Genomic DNA, 15,083 nt, shown 5'->3' on the forward strand with positions numbered 1-15,083 from the left:
CCCTGGCCCCTCCTTCCCCCCGCACCCCTGTCCGTCCACTACCCCATGGTGGATTTGAGTTGAGAGCAACAGCGTAGCTAAGCGATATTACCCGGCCGGGGCCCTGGCAGCCTCGGGCCGCGACCCCAACAATTCAGTCAACACGTTTGAATAAGCGTCACGATTATGTACAAGCTTTGGAGAGATGCAGTTCGCGCGATGAAGTTTGGTGGGCGACGGTCGACGCCAATCGTGTTTCGCGGACGCCCAGTCGGCAGTCGCCCACGCCCACGGAGCCGAGTACAAAAAGATCGAGTGCCACTTGTTCTACACAGCATTCGCAATCCTTCTTCTGTCCCTGAGCCGTTTGGGCCCACCTCGCGACCCCAACACAAAATGCTCGCGCACCGCGCCACCGTTTCCAGCCGCGTTGCTGCTCCGTCCTCTCGGAGGGCTGCACTGGTAGTCAAGGCGCAGTCGCTGGACAGCAGCACTGGTGCGTCTTCCGAACTTGGCTTCGGCTGATTCTGACCGTCACTGGGGTTTCGGGGCTCCTTTTGAGCTTTCTCTTCCGAATTATGTGATGTACTTGCGTTGGTTACTGCCCCTGCTCTGCGGCTTGGGCGCAAGTCAAACCGGTCGTGTGGCCTCGTAGCTCCTAGGCGCGCGCACTGTTTGTTTTGTGCTTCGCCGCCTCGATCTTCACTTAGTCACTGGTATAAACGAGGGTTGCGGAACAGGTCAGCTGTCGACGGCCAGGCATAGCGCTGGCGAGACATGTCGCGGTCTGCAGGATGAAAGGCCGATGTATTGGAGCAAGTGCTGACATTGTGTTGTAAGATGCCTAAGAAGCAGCCGCTTCGCCGGCTGTGGCAGCACTGTCAACGAGAAGGCGCGACTCCCGGGTCCCTTCAGCACCCTGGTGTCACGGCAACCCTCCCATTCGAACGCCCCTGCTCGCAGTTGGCACCAAGGTGGAGCGCTGGCTGAAGACGCCCTTCGATATCCTCACCTTCGGCCCCCGCGTTGGTGCCGGCGCGTTGCTGTCCGTGCCTGAGCGCCTGCAGACCCTGTGAGTGGGATGGGTGCGGGACGGTGCGGGGGGGGATGGCGTGGTTGCCTCAGCTGAGTATGCTGTAATGCAACGGTGATATGTTGCCCTGCGGGGGGTGCGCGGGGAGCACATATATGCAGGGAGGCAGCTGCGAACGGCGGGCCCATGTCTGGTTGCCCGGCAGCGTGCATGTTCACAGGCGCCGGTGTCGGCGGGACCGGGACTAATTGCTAGCACCCACACCCGCGTGTTGTGCCGGCAGCCCTGACACCTTCCGATGCCTTCCTTCCTGCTTGCAGGCAAAGCGATGTGGAGAAGGCCATTGAGCTGCTGCAGGACCCTCGGCCGCTGGAGGAGAAGCAGGCTGTGGTCCTGAAGGTGAGACGCTGGGGCCACGCCGTGCAGCGCACACCGCTCCCAGCCCGCCGCGCGTAGCGCGCAGCCCCCCCCCCCCCTCCCCCAGCACTGCGCCTCCTAATGTTGCTGGTCCTCTGTGTAGAACGACAACAAAAGGACTCTCACTCGCATCAACAACCCTGTCTCAAACACTCCTCCTCGTTCACTGCATGCACGCCGCAGGAGGTGGAGGACACGCTGGTTGAGTTCCTGGAGAAAGGCGCCACCGTGGAGAGCGACGTGCTGGCCAACGTCAAGACCATCCTGCCGCCCGAGGCCGCCACGCTGCTCAACGAGCTCATCCCCGAGCCGCCCAACAAGAGCCACGGCCCCAACGTGGTGCCGGTGGAGCCGCTGGACGTCACCGCGGCCCCCGCCGCGCCCGCCGTCACCTACTACCAGGCCGACGTCGTCGCCAACCAGATCGGTGAGCGCGCGCCGCCGGAGCGTGGGCCGGTCGTCCGGTGTCGGCAGTTGCAGTTGGCTTCGAGAGGACGGCTGCAACCTTGCAGGACTTGCAATCGGATGTGTGGGGCTCCAGGCTGCGTGTTACTCGCAGTTCAACCTACACCCGCACACTGATCTTACACTCGCTTTGCCATTTCCAATCGTGTGTGTTCTTTGGCCCCGCACGCGCAGCCTCGGAGATGACTGAGATCAAGAACGCGGTGTCCGGCCTGAAGTCGGCCCTGGACGCGGTGCGCACCAACATCGACCCCGCCTCCACCAACATCCTGCGCCTCAACCTGCGCGAGGCGCGCGACCAGCTGTCGCGCCGCGTGGCCGAGGTGTCGCCCGCAACCGAGGCCGACCCCTCCATCGCCGCAGCCACTCGCGAGGCCCGCATCCTGCTGGTGCGTTGGCGACAGCGGTCAGGGAGGGAAGGCGCGGGTGCAAAGGGCCGCCAAAGGCGACAGAAAGGGTGCTTAACAGGGGGTGGGGCTCCGTTCATGGCTGGGCGCAAGGCTGGGGCCGCTTGGGATTCCGGGAAACTGCGTAACGGCAGCGATTGAGACGCTGACACTGTGCCCTCGGCGGTTCGCTGCCATGCACACATGCGTGCAGGAGGAGGTGGACTCGTCTTTCTTCTCTTCCTCGGCGTAAAGCGTTGGAGCAGCGCGGTCAGCAGGCCCAGGCGGAGTTGCGGCTGCGGGGGCCCGGCCCGCAGCGGGTGCTGGGGTGTGTACATGCATGTAGGAGGCTGAGTGGTGTGTGCGTGTGTGAATGAGAGAGAAAGCGGGTGCAGCAGTGTGTTGTCGCGGTGCGCGTCGTCGCGCCGGTGGGTTTGGGCGCTGCTGGAATAAAATGCCCAAGGGTCCATGGATTTGGGTCCCTGGTAGTTCATATCGTGTTAGCTACTCTTATCCTAAAATATCTTTTGCTTGTGACGTGTGCTGGACAGCTGCTGTCCGGCAGGTGTGTGTGCGTGGACTGAGCATTGGCTGGCGGGTGCCGTTAGGCTTGGCGGCTTTCCATATTCTTGTTTGATGCGGCCCTTCATGGGGCCTTGATACGGTGTGATTATTTGCCGAGGTGGCGAATCGCCTCCCCGGCGGTGCGGAATGTGGTGGTGGACAGGGCATGCCTGGACGCTATGGGACGTGCCCGGTGTGATGAATGCGGGTACCTTGCAGCCCCGTATGTGTCGTGGAGCGCTCAACACGGAACATGTGGGGTCCAGTGAGGCGCGTGGAGTTGCTCGGCACGTGCAGGACGCGCGCCGGCACGGCGTAAGATTGCACTCAATACCGGACTCACGTTGGCCTGACCTTACGGGTCAGCTGCTGTAAACCTGCCGATCGGCGCCTATCCATTGCATAAGCGGCAGTCCAGCCGACACCCCACCGCATGCCAAGAGGCGCGTGCGACATTCGTGAGCCGGGTGTCAGCGCATCCCACAAGTTGCAGTCTTTTACGACAACCCTGAAAACATGCATGCACGGGCGGCCCAGCGGGTTTCGGGCCAGACGCGCAACCCTGCTCCTGCTGCCGACTGATTTGAGCCACCAGGTGCCACCACCGAACCCCTGGCCACAAGGTCATCAGCACAACCACCACTTCTGGGCTCTTCCACCAAGCGTGTGAGTGGGCGCTTGGCGTGTCTCATTCGCACTCCACTGCGCACCCCCCTGCTGTCCAGCCCACCTCCCACCTACGCGTCGGTCTGCTGCCTGAGGATACGGTGAACCGCTATCGCGCCTGGTCGCGCGTTGGCAGGATCGTACACGTCTACGTAGGGCGAGGCCCCTGGATTCATGGTCAAGCACAGCACATCACACAGGAGCATCAGCTAGTACCAGCATGTGATGCAGGTGTGCGCGGTGAGGACAGGGCACGTGCTGGGGCGGGGCCACACGGCCACACAACGACACGAGTAAGGCAAGCCGTTATCGCATGGCAAGTGACGGTTCAGGGGACGGACGTCCAAGTTGCACGCGAAGTACGGACGCGGGCCAGGCGTGCACCTGCCCCTGGCGTGCCATAGCCATATCCACTTCCAAGAATCCAAGTCCAAATGCGCCTCCGCGCCTTCGTGTTTCCCGCACTCTTTCGTCTGTCATCCGATGTTGCACCCCAGACCCCCAGTGCTGCCCCACACCTGAACCTGAACCCGAACCTGGAAATTGCAAGGTCACACCTCACCCTACTACTGCGGCACAGCGCTCGAGCACGTGCACGAACCGGGGGGAGGCGGCTCTCACGCCACAAAATGGAACCTGTCCCCGTCGATTGGCTCAGCGCAATTAAGCGCCCAGATACACATACAGGATGCCTCCTGCATACACCGCGCCCCACATCACCGCCCGACCCCCTGCTGCCGCTGCTGCTGCTGCTGTCTCACCAAACCGCTCCACATTCACGCAACCTGGATCCAGGCGCATCGCGATGAAGCACACGTGCTGCCTGCCTGAGATGCGCATGTCGTTGCCACCAGCCGCACTTGCCTGCTATGCGTGCTGCTGGCACGCCACCTGCCCAATCCCTCACGACAAACCCGCAAGCTAAGACAACGCGGCAAAGCCTAACGCCGCAGCCGACCTCCTGCGGCCTGCTGCCAGTCATTCGTTCCGGAAAGACTGCCACATGCATCACACGTATCCACGCATTCAACACTCCATTGTCACGTAAATTTCCAACCAACAATGTCACGAAACAACAAGGAGGTGGCTGCCTTATGGCAGGAAAAGGGCTGATCCCGGGTCGTTATCAACCCCGCCACCTTGACGCGGGCGCCTACTAAGCACACGCCTCTATGTTGGGGGCCTTTGGCATCCCCGCAATTCCGGACGTGGCCGGTTGGGTGGGGTGCACAGTCCGTGCTAACCTGCGGTTTGCGCCATCACGAAACAAAAACACATACATACATCATCTTTGTCAACCTGCTAATCACACCACGCTCAGCCCACAAATTCTCGGAGCCTACCGCAGCCGCAACACCCCGCCGCTGGTGCCTCCGCCTCCGCCCCCTGCTCCGCCGCTGACGCCCCCTGAGCCGCCGCCGCTCCCCGTCAGCCCCGTGGCGTCGCAGTAGGAGCTGCACCACTGCTCCACCTGATCCACCGCAGCCGTGCCGTTCACGAAGCCAATCACAATGGACTGGCCCTGTAAGTGTGGAGGTAGGGATTGGGATGAAAGCTTTGACGCACTGCCAATCCGATACAAGGAATGCAGCGGCCGTGTGGCGTGAGTGCTTTTTGACGCACAGTAGCGGCAGGACAGTGGGCGGCCCAAACAACGCCCGGGGTCACGGCGTACCACCCGGCACGCACCGGTGCCCATGCTTCCCGTGCCCGACTCCCACTAGTCCCGGTGTTTTCCATGCCCTTGTCCCTCCCCGTGTTGTCCAGCAGGCTGTGGCTCTCGCCCCCTCGCCCGCTCACCCGCGGGCAGGTGAGCACTGCTGTGCCGTTGAGGTAGGAGGTGTAGGTGCAGTCGGTGGGCCATATGCGGCTGGCCTCGCAGTCCCACCAACTGCTGGGAGTGCAGACCCACTGCACAGCAGGCAGACCGAGGCAGGGCGCGGCGAAGACGGTAAGCAAGTGGGGGGAAACGTAGGAGGGGCGGAGGAGTGATAGAGGAGGAACTGTCAGGGTGCCGCCAAGCAGAGACACGCGCGTCGCCTTCAGATGGATCCAGGTGTCTGATCAGTAGCCACCCGGCACGACCCTGTCCGCCGTAACCACGGCCCTCACCCTAACCCAAGCACCTACGCCTCCCTATCTTGACCTTATCCCAAGCAAGCAAGCAAACTGCCCACGGATTCACACCCGCCCATACGCACCACGTTGCAGCAGCCCCCAATGGGCGTGTCCAGCCACAGCCCCACCAGCCCGCCTATGATGGCCACAATCACCACCAGCACCGCCGCCGCCGCATTGCCGTACACCAGGCACTCGCGCCCCTTGCCGTCCGCTTGCTGCGAGGGTCGCGGGGTGCGTGAAGGAACAGGCACACGAGGACGCGCAGTGCGTAAATGAGTGCGCCGCGAGCTGGGGGCGGGGTCCACGCACCCAGAGCTCGTCATGCTCCAGCCACCGACCGCGAATCCCCACAGAGCACTCCGGGTGCACGCCACATCCAGACGCCCCCCCCCCCTCCCTCCCTCCCTTGCCCGCCCGCCCGCCCGCCCGCCCCGTCACACGGCAGCCCTGCCTCACCCTCCTCCGTATGAGCATGAAGCCCAGGCACAGCACGCCGCCGAACACGAAGGCGGCGGTGTTGCCGCTGTTGTCCACAAAGGGCGTGGCGCCAATGAAGGTGTTGACGCCCACGATGAAACACACCACCACCGCGCTGGCCAGGTGCCACGTGAACTTGCGCCACCGCACCACCAGCATCATTGTGGCCGCGCCTGCGTGCAGTGGCGCGGTGCGGCGCGGTAAAGAAAACAGCTACTTTGTTACCCGGGCTGTGATACCAAGGTAGCGTGTGCCCGCACGCCCTGTGGATGCGTGCGCGCGTGCGCCTACACGCCCTGCTCTCAGGTCTGCCAACCAGGACAGTCCCACAGGGGCAGGGCATGCACGCGGGCCGACTATGGTCGCAGCCGGCACCGGGACGACCGCAGCTGCGCCCTGCAAGCGGCGTGACTCAGGCGGTCGGGACCCCTCAGGAGCGCACCTGCTAACGCGAACGCGGGTGCTGACGCCCCCGCGGTGCGGTTCTCTGACCCTATGTTGGCGGAGAATATGACGCCCGCCAGCCCCGCAGCGAACCAGATGAACACTGCGCGGGGTGGCGGTGTGGGTGGCAGTGTAATCGGCGGTGTGAGGTGGTGTTGGTGGCGGTATGGGGCGGCGGCGAGGCGACTCTTCAACACTACAAAGCATGCTCGTGTGCCCGCGCACCTAGTCATGCTTCAGCGGGCGTCCCATTTCCAGTAGCTGCCCCGGGCGCCCGACTTCCCCACCTACCGACAATGAAGGGGCTGAACTGCCGCACCAGGAAGTGCCCGAACGTCCACGTCATGCCCAGGTTGGCGGTCAGGTGGATGGCGCCTGCCAGCACGGCGCACACACCGAGTTAGGCAGGGGGGTACCGCAAGTGGATGTGTGGGTCCGGGCATGGAGGCACACGGCGGCTGGACTGACAGCTCGGCTGCTGCTGGCGTACTGCAGCGCCACGCCACGTCAGCCCACCCAGTGCTCCGCCAGCTCCTGTGTGCCGCCAGCCCCCCAGCCAGACCTGGCGCTGCCACCACCGGCTCCAGCCCGGCGGCCGCCGCCCAGCACCCCCACAAGGCCTCCAGGGGCTGGGGGGGGGGCTGGGGCAATGGATGAGCGCCGAGCCCGCCTGGCACCACGGCCTGGCCCTGAGCACGGCCGCCGGTCCGCCTGCTACAGCCTGCGCCGCCTGTGCAGCCCTGTGCCGCCCTGTGACGTGCCGCGCCGGCTGCGCCCCAGCCCGTGCATGAGCCCCAGTACCTGCACCACCTCCCGAAGCGGCCCTACGCTCGGCGCCTCACCCGCGTTGTAGAACAGTGTGGTGATGAGGCGCCAGTACTGGTACTTGTCCACAATGCGCTGCGTGTCAGTGCCGCTGCGGAGGCAAGAAGAGTAGCAGGCCGTGAACCGTATGGAAGCAAAGACGTCCTTATTGTGTTGCCGCTAACGCCTTGCTTCCCCTGTCCACTTGCCCTCTCCCCTCGGTCATCTTCGCCATTTGCCCTCCCCGTGTCCCCCTCATTCTTGTTTGGCCCCGCTCCCCACTATCCATGCTCCATTGCTCCACATTACCCCATCTCGCCTCCCTTACCCCGGCCCCTCACCCCCCGTCCTTAATACTATCCCCCGCGCCCCTCCCCTCCCTCTCCTGGGTTCGGGTGTTTCGTTGGGTTCTTGAATTTACCATACTCCCCTGCCCTCTCCCTCTCCCCTCTCCTCCCCTCTCCCCCCTGCCTGCTCACCCCAGGTTGATGACGCCCACGTTGCCCGGGCCCAGCAGCGGGTTGTCGGCCAGGTCCGCCACCTGCCACTGCACCATGTACAGCCCCACCAGGAAGTACACCAGCTCGCCCACAGTCAGCACGTTGTAGAAGGCCGTCCAGTAGCGCTGCGAGCGCCGCAGCCGCGCCTGGCGCCTGCGTGAGGCGGAGAGTGCGTATGTGGGTGTGTACGGCTGGAGAGGTGGGGAGCGCCGGTGCGCCGGGGCTGATGGAACTGAGGCCCACGGGCTAGCACGGGCGCGGCCGAATGTGTACGGAGACGTGGTGGAAGATGGAGGGGCGCTGCCCATGCTCCCCACTGCTCTCTAGTGCATCGCGGTCAGGGACTGGGCAAGTGTGAACATGCCGCTACGGGCCCTCCTCGCAGGGTTCCGGCGTGGGTACACTTCCAACGCCTACCAGCCGCTGCCGCGGATGTTCGCCGCCGTGCTACGGTCGCTGGGCGGTTACGCGAACGGCGAGTGCCTGATGGTGAGCCTGGTGGTGGTGGCAGCCTACGCGGCGGCTTGGATGGGGGACGGGGCCGAGGTGGTGTGCGCCAATGCCGACGGCAGTGTGATCGCGCGGAAAGCAGGGGACTTCACTCACGGCTGGCCGCGACTGGAGGCGGCGCTCTCTAGGACCCACGGCACGCACGGTTTGGGAGGCGGGAAGCTACGATTGACGGCACCCTTGCGGCGGGTGCGGCGGCCTGTCGTTTCCTAGGCTTTGAGCGTGTGTGCAGATGCAGGAATGGGATGTTGAGCACGCTGCCGGTTGGAGGGAGGCGAAAAGAGTCAGACTCGCGGGGAAACCCTACGAAACCGCTTGCCAGTAGAAGCTGCTGCTTCCCGCGCTCGCGCGCGACTGCAGCAACGCATACTTACTTCTCCTCCTGTTGAGCCGCTTGGTACTCCGCCTGTTGGATGGCCGCCAGTGCCCCTGAGAGCGGCAACAATGAGTCGTCCAGGTGAAAGTGAGCAAGACGTGTGCTTTGTTCGCGGCGATGCAGGCGTCGTTCGCCGCTCCTATGCCAAACCCCATAGCCCAAGCGCCCTCCTCACAGTATTCTGAGCTTGAGCCCGTGTAGCCGACCGCCGGTGCGCCATATTCGTGGCTCAGCACGCCCAGCTGGACTCCCGACGAAGCCATCCTTGCGAAGCTACGAAGTCCCTGCCCCTGCTGACAGGCCAGCTATTATTCCAACATATTGTGCGGTGCTGGAGCAGAACCCAAGCCACTGTGCAGCTGCCCAAGTACTCGCCAAACAGCAGCTGCCCAAGCGCCAGGCGAGTGCAATAAGGTTGTATGCAAGCTAGGATACTTTGTAAGCGTATATATTGAAACGAGCGCGTGCAAAAGTGAGACAGCAGAGACGAGTTTGCTTCTTTCAGATTTGCGGAAGCTGTGAACAAAGTTTCGCTAATACTCGTAGGCTCAACTTACACAAACTCCCAACTTACACATGCTATTCGGCGCGGAGGTACCAAGCGAGGGCACGAACGACCGATTGACCCGATCGCGCCACGGAGTTCGATGCAGACCAACAGAACATTAACCATCAAATTGCTATTTGTAATCACCAACATACTGTAGCTTGTGCAATTTGGCGCTAGCCTAGCGTTGGGCAACGCCGTGTTCCTCGCCATTTGGCTGTGTATTAGCTGCGGCCCCTTTCGATCGCGTTTTTGTGACAGACTCAAAGCAACTTTAGCTCGCTAGGGCAGCTTGGTATCGGCACCGACCACCTCGGAATCAACTTGCCGCGACTCTCGACTGAGCCGCAACAATGGAGGAGGCAGGCTCCGAGGTAATGCGCAGCGTTATTACGCTGCTTTCCTACTGGCAAGTCGGCGCTGGACTGCTTGTGGTGCTAGTCCTTATTCAGGTGAGCCGTTATGGCGGGAACGGGGCCTCGCCCTTCTGCCGTGCTGGCCCTGCTCATCTTTTGAAAGCTATACTTACTGGCGGTGTGGGTGATCGCGTGGCTGGTCCGGCTGGTTGACCGCCGCGTGTCCTTTCCTTGGCGTTCGGTGCCACCGGGCGCAGGCTCTGGTGTTTCTCCGGAAGAAGACCAAGAAGCCGTTCCTGGACCCCAGCGAGTTCCAGCCGGTCCCCCTGGTTGAGAAGACGCTAATCACGCACAACACCGTGCGCCTGCGCTTCGCGCTGCCGGATCCGGAGCAGCGCGTGGGCCTGCCCATCGGCCAGCACATAAGCTTCAAGGCGCAGGGCGAGGATGGCAAGGACGTCATCCGGCCGTACACCCCTGTGTCAGATGACGACCAGCTGGGCGCCGTGGACTTTGTCATCAAGCTGTACCCCACCGGCAAGATGTCGCAGGTACGGTACCGTGCTGGCTGTACGGTCTGGGAGCCAAGCTGGCTGCGTGCGGCACGTAACGCACGCCGCTACGCTTTCATGGGTTTGCCAGGGGCCACACTTCTTGGGGCCATCTGTGGTGCCCATGCACTTCCCCTGCCCCGGCCTTTCCACTCGCCTCCGCCGGCCTCCCACGCCGCGCCTCACCGCTTGGCCCCCGCGGCCCACGTGCGCCTCTGTCACTCGCCCTCGCCAGGTGATCGCCAAGATGCAGCTGGGTGACACCATGCTGATGAAGGGGCCCAAGGGCCGTTTCACCTACACGCCCAACATGGTCAAGCACTTCGGTGAGATCCTGAGGCAGAAGCACAGAGTGTGATAGGACTCGCTGAGGATGTCGGGCGGGTCAGTGGGTCCGGGTGTCGGTACCTGGTGTGGTTTGCGGGCGGCGTGTGCCAACGCGCTGTCAACGCGACCCACATCCACACTCCAACTTGTCTATGCGCTACCTGCCGTGACCACCCCAGACGTGTCCTCACCACCACCACCAACCCCGCCTGACCGCCCCGACCCCCTCCAGGCATGCTGGCTGGCGGCACGGGCATCACGCCCATGTTCCAGGTGCTGAACGCCATCCTGAAGAACCCGCGCGACACCACCTCCGTCACGCTGCTGTACGGCAACCTCACGGAGGAGGACATCCTGCTGCGCAAGGTAGGTTGCAGCTGGCCGTGCGGCGGGGGGGGGGACCGGGCGAAGCGGTCGGTTGCGGTGTTGAGGTGGGGGGTCGCTAGCGGTCTTGGCGTGGGCGTGATATGCCGGCTTAGGATGCGGGCCGTGTTTGAGTACCCAACATGTGCAGCCACTTCCTCTCCCTTCCAAAATCACCTCACTCTTGCACCCTCCTCCTCCTGCTCCTCCTCCTGGCCCCAGGAGTTGGACGAGCTGGTGGCCATGCACGGCAACCGCCTCACCGTGTACCACGTGCTCAACACGCCGCCCGTAGACAAGGAGTGGTCGGGCGGCAGCGGCTTCATCAGCTCGGAGCTCATCCGCACCAAGTTCCCGGCGCCCAGTGAGTCACGTGTGTATGTGTGTACGTGTATATATGTTAGTGTGTGGTGTGGCATAGCTGGTCCGGGCTGGGATCGTGCTGGGTGCTGGGGATGAGAGGGCGATTCCCGCCCCCGTGCTCACCGCCATATGACCTCCCTAGAGCTGTGCCTGGACCCACCCACCAGTCCACCACCCCCCACCCCCGCCCTGCACCCCACGCCCGCCAGGCTCTGACATCATGACACTGCGCTGCGGCCCCAGCCCCATGATGGTGGCCATGGAGAAGGCGCTCACGGACCTGGGCTACGCCGAGGACAAGCAGTTCCAGTTCTGAGGGAGCCCATGGAGAGCTATGGGAGTTAGGGGGCAGGAGGAGCGGGGCTGGAGCGGGAGCAGAAGCAAAAGCCGCGGTGCAGGAGCTGGAGCAGGGCGGAGGGCGTGGGGCGATGCGGAGGGCGTGGGGCGGGCAGATGCCGGGTGCAGCAGGTGGGTGAGCGGGGCCAGGCGCCTGCTGGGATGGCTGGGAGCACAGGCAGCGGCAGCTGGTGTGGGTGACGAATGGCGGAGGGCAGCATGTGTGATGAGTTTGCTCTTGGGCGTGTAAAGGCGGCGAATGGTCATATCATGAGTGGGGATGGCCCATGATGGGTCTCCGCTCGGGTGCCGTAGGCGCTGCTCGGGTGCTGAAGACATCTTTGTCGGCAGAGCTATGCGGGGCGCGGGCGTATGTCATGGGACATGCAAGGACAGTGGCGCTGCGGCTGTGCGGTGGGCAAAGCGGTAGCACTGCGGGTGATGCCGTCCTGCAACAAGATGCTGACAGGTACATAACGCTGGCAGCGTTACAGGGCCGCTTGCGTTGCAATGGTATTCGTGAGAGAAGACTACCGTATATTTATGTAGCCGTAGCTCACCTGCCGTGGTGTTAGCGGGGAGCGTGGTACCGCATGGTGTACATGTGTGCGCGTGTGTGCGTGTGTGTAGTACAAGGGAAGGAGCACACATTGACAGAGTGTACCGTGTGCGTGTTTGTGCCTGCCGGCTGGTGCGCGCCATTGCGAGGCCAGATCGCCTTGTTACTACCTGGTACAGACCGGTCGTCAGTCCCATCCGTGCCGCTAGCGACCAATGCCGCCTAGTCGCAGACGCAAGCTGGCAGACAGTGGCACTGCGGCAGCGCTACTAGTCCAGTAGTCCTTTCACCTCGGCTCCACCGTAACCTTCTCTCCCCGACGTCCAGACGTAACCGAAACTTCAGTATGTATGTCCTCAGTCGTCCTCCAAGAACACGCACACGTGTCTAACCGTCTGGCAGTCTGCAACATCCCCATGGACCCCTGCGACCCCGCCGGCCCCGCGCCCCTCCGCCTCCCAAGTGCCCCCACCCATGCGCCCCTGAGGAGCGTCCGCGCTGCCTGCCGACGACTGGCTGGCAGCTAGATGATATATACAGGGTATTCGCCTGCATCATCACGGCGGCGGCGGCGCGCTGCCCGCTCCCTCGCTGGGGCTCCCTGCACTGACACTCCCAGCGCCAGCACCAGCGCCAGCTTCAGACGTCGCACTGCCGCCGCCGCCGCCGCCCGGCTTGCGGCCCGACAGCACCAGAGCCTGAGCAGCAGGGAACAGCACGAGGGTGGATGCCCCAACGGCGCGAGAGACTCAGGCACTAAGTGTTCTGGACAACTTGCGTAGGAAGCCTGACCCACAACAGCCCATTACGGAACGTCTCAATGCCGGGGGTGCCACAGCTTTGGCTCTCCCATAGTCCCATCGCCTTGCAAAGCTCCCACCCGAACGCCGCGTGTACCCCTCTCCCTGCACCCCTCCGGCCCAGGCTTCCCCTTGTCCCTGCCCTCACCTCCGCCGCCTCCACGGCTGCTTGGCTGCGCGCACGTGCCTCCGCCATGCGGGCCGGGTCGGGGGCGTCAGGCACACTGTAGAGCACGCTGGTCTGACCACGGGGCTGCTGCAGTGGGCCTGCACAGGGGCGTTGCAGGAAGCGCGAAAAGGACGTCGGCCATGGACCCATGGTCAACTAAGCCAGTACAGCTGCCGGGCACTCACCGCCGTTGCCGGGCGTGGCCGTGGAGGACAGGAACATCTGCCAGGAGATCTGCGCGCAGCGAATACCGTATCATCAGGTTGCTGTAAGTTCGCTGCATTCCGCGATATCAAATGTTTGGTTTCAGCGCCACAGATGGCGCTTTGGGCACACGCGTGCATACTCCCCCACACGGTACTGATGGCCCACGCCAGCACGTGCCAGCGCCGGGCGCTCTCACCCAGGGGAAGAAGCCGCCGCACTGGGGGCTGCGGGCAGCAAGGGATACGGGGCAGCGGGGCTGAGGAGAGGCAAGGCTCAGCACCACAAGCATAGCCGCATGAGCGACCGGCGCGGTGCTGCCCTGCCGCATATGTGTGACGGCAAGCACCACCTGTACCCCACCGCATCGACGGCCCACGCCCCTGGGCTCACCACTTGCGCAGGTACTTGTCCTTGCCCGCGCCGCCCGACGGCACCAGCCCCCGGCCGCCACACACCTCGCAGCGCAGCTGGATCAACTGCAGCCGCAGACATAGCAGAGCAGCGGCAGGGCAGGGGCAGGTGGGGCTATAACGGGGCGGCTTCATCAGGCAATGGCAATGCCATTAGTTATGCCCTGCACGATACTACATTGCTGCCGGCTCAGCACAACTGAACCCGTCCCAGCCGGCACAAGACAGCCCCGCGCACTCCCGCCCACAGGCACCACCCAACACAGCTGGGCAGCAGCAGCCGATAGTGCTGCCATATTACCGCATAAGCCGCCCCTGCCGCCTCTGCCGCCCCTGTACCACACCGCCACTCACAATGCGCTTTCCGAATTCGTAGGAGCCGATGGCGAACGGCACCACGCCCGCAATGAAGCCCAGCCAGATCTCCCAGCCTGGCTCCACAGGGCTAGGCACGTAGCCCGACGGCACGAAGGTGGTCACACCAGCTGCCGCCAGCTCCGCCGGACTGATGTCGCCCAGGCCCACGCCCGCAGCCGAGGCAGCGGCTGCAGTTGTGGTGGCGGCAGCTGCGGCGGCATCCGCAGCGTTGGAAGGGCCGGCTGCGGCGATGTGGGGTGGGAAATGCGTCTGAATTATCCAAGCCATGCAGAGTACTGGCCGTACATGACATCGCGTTAGTGAGGCTGCATTGCTTATGGCAGTCATGAGAGGCTCACGGTGTCGCATCCGGCCCACCTGATGCCGCAGCCAGCGCCAGCGGTCCCGCCAGCGCCGCGCCAGCTAGCAGCTGTCGCTGGCAGCCGGCCCACGCGCTGTTCACTGGCTCTGTCGCCGCAGAGAGACTGACGTTTGAGGTGCCGAGGCTGCTGCTGGTGTCAGGCGCAGGCGGAACCCGGATGCACCATGGGCGCAGGCGGAACCCAGCTGCACCATGGGCATCGCAGCTGCCGCCGCTGCAGCAGTCTTTCGACTGCAGGGCAGCGGTGACGACTGCACGCCGGCGTGGCCGGGATGGCACGGAATGCGCAGCAGCGCGACCGCTAGTGCTGGGTAAGCTGACACAGGGCTGCAAAGCGGAGAGGCGTGGAGGTCGGGCGAGGGTAACGAGTTGTGCGTCAGACTCCCTCCCAGTCGGTGGAAGGCCTTACCATTTTATTGCTTTCACCAAAGTTTCGATGCAAAACAGCGTGGCCGGCTATAGCTGCACGCGCTCTCGAGCGAACGAGGAACGAAGTTGGATGGACAAAATGTCAAACTCGGCCTAACCAAAGGTAACTTAATTGATTAACTTATGGCGATGATTGGGAGGTAATGCAGATATGTGCTTTCTGTAGAAGCGCGCGAAAGGTTTTG

General features: G+C 63.6%; 4 protein-coding genes across 4 annotated transcripts; 2 read left to right on the forward strand and 2 right to left on the reverse strand.

Moving 5' to 3' along the window:
• The first annotated feature begins 76 nt into the window (after nt 1-76).
• CHLRE_03g145507v5 (uncharacterized protein) lies at nt 77-3,232 on the forward strand. The gene is made up of 6 exons (XM_001695673.2): nt 77-475; nt 943-1,051; nt 1,333-1,411; nt 1,613-1,856; nt 2,069-2,283; nt 2,495-3,232. Exons 1-6 carry the CDS (start codon nt 376-378, stop codon nt 2,531-2,533), a joined length of 786 nt encoding a protein of 261 aa, XP_001695725.1. The 5' UTR covers nt 77-375; the 3' UTR covers nt 2,534-3,232.
• Nucleotides 3,233-3,650: 418 nt separating this feature from the next.
• CHLRE_03g145527v5 (uncharacterized protein) lies at nt 3,651-9,306 on the reverse strand. Its single transcript, XM_043060420.1, has 10 exons — nt 8,918-9,306; nt 8,741-8,795; nt 7,836-8,009; nt 7,395-7,468; nt 6,844-6,927; nt 6,551-6,655; nt 6,088-6,281; nt 5,712-5,846; nt 5,311-5,421; nt 3,651-5,032 (listed from the first exon to the last, which is right to left on the reverse strand). Exons 1-10 carry the CDS (start codon nt 9,003-9,005, stop codon nt 4,850-4,852), a joined length of 1,203 nt encoding a protein of 400 aa, XP_042925549.1. The 5' UTR covers nt 9,006-9,306; the 3' UTR covers nt 3,651-4,849.
• A 133-nt stretch (nt 9,307-9,439) lies between these two features.
• On the forward strand, nt 9,440-12,324 carry CHLRE_03g145547v5 (uncharacterized protein). The gene is made up of 6 exons (XM_043060421.1): nt 9,440-9,741; nt 9,903-10,196; nt 10,432-10,522; nt 10,756-10,889; nt 11,109-11,250; nt 11,459-12,324. The coding sequence occupies exons 1-6, from the start codon at nt 9,643-9,645 to the stop codon at nt 11,563-11,565; spliced, it is 867 nt and encodes a 288-aa protein (XP_042925550.1). The 5' UTR covers nt 9,440-9,642; the 3' UTR covers nt 11,566-12,324.
• Nucleotides 12,325-12,330: 6 nt separating this feature from the next.
• CHLRE_03g145567v5 (uncharacterized protein) lies at nt 12,331-15,006 on the reverse strand. The gene is made up of 8 exons (XM_001695562.2): nt 14,879-15,006; nt 14,466-14,796; nt 14,085-14,329; nt 13,711-13,796; nt 13,517-13,544; nt 13,299-13,347; nt 13,093-13,211; nt 12,331-12,842 (listed from the first exon to the last, which is right to left on the reverse strand). The coding sequence occupies exons 1-8, from the start codon at nt 14,879-14,881 to the stop codon at nt 12,702-12,704; spliced, it is 1,002 nt and encodes a 333-aa protein (XP_001695614.1). The 5' UTR covers nt 14,882-15,006; the 3' UTR covers nt 12,331-12,701.
• Nucleotides 15,007-15,083: the final 77 nt, after the last annotated feature.

The sequence above is a fragment of the Chlamydomonas reinhardtii genome, chromosome 3, assembly GCF_000002595.2.
Source record: "Chlamydomonas reinhardtii strain CC-503 cw92 mt+ chromosome 3, whole genome shotgun sequence".
NCBI lineage: Eukaryota > Viridiplantae > Chlorophyta > Chlorophyceae > Chlamydomonadales > Chlamydomonadaceae > Chlamydomonas > Chlamydomonas reinhardtii.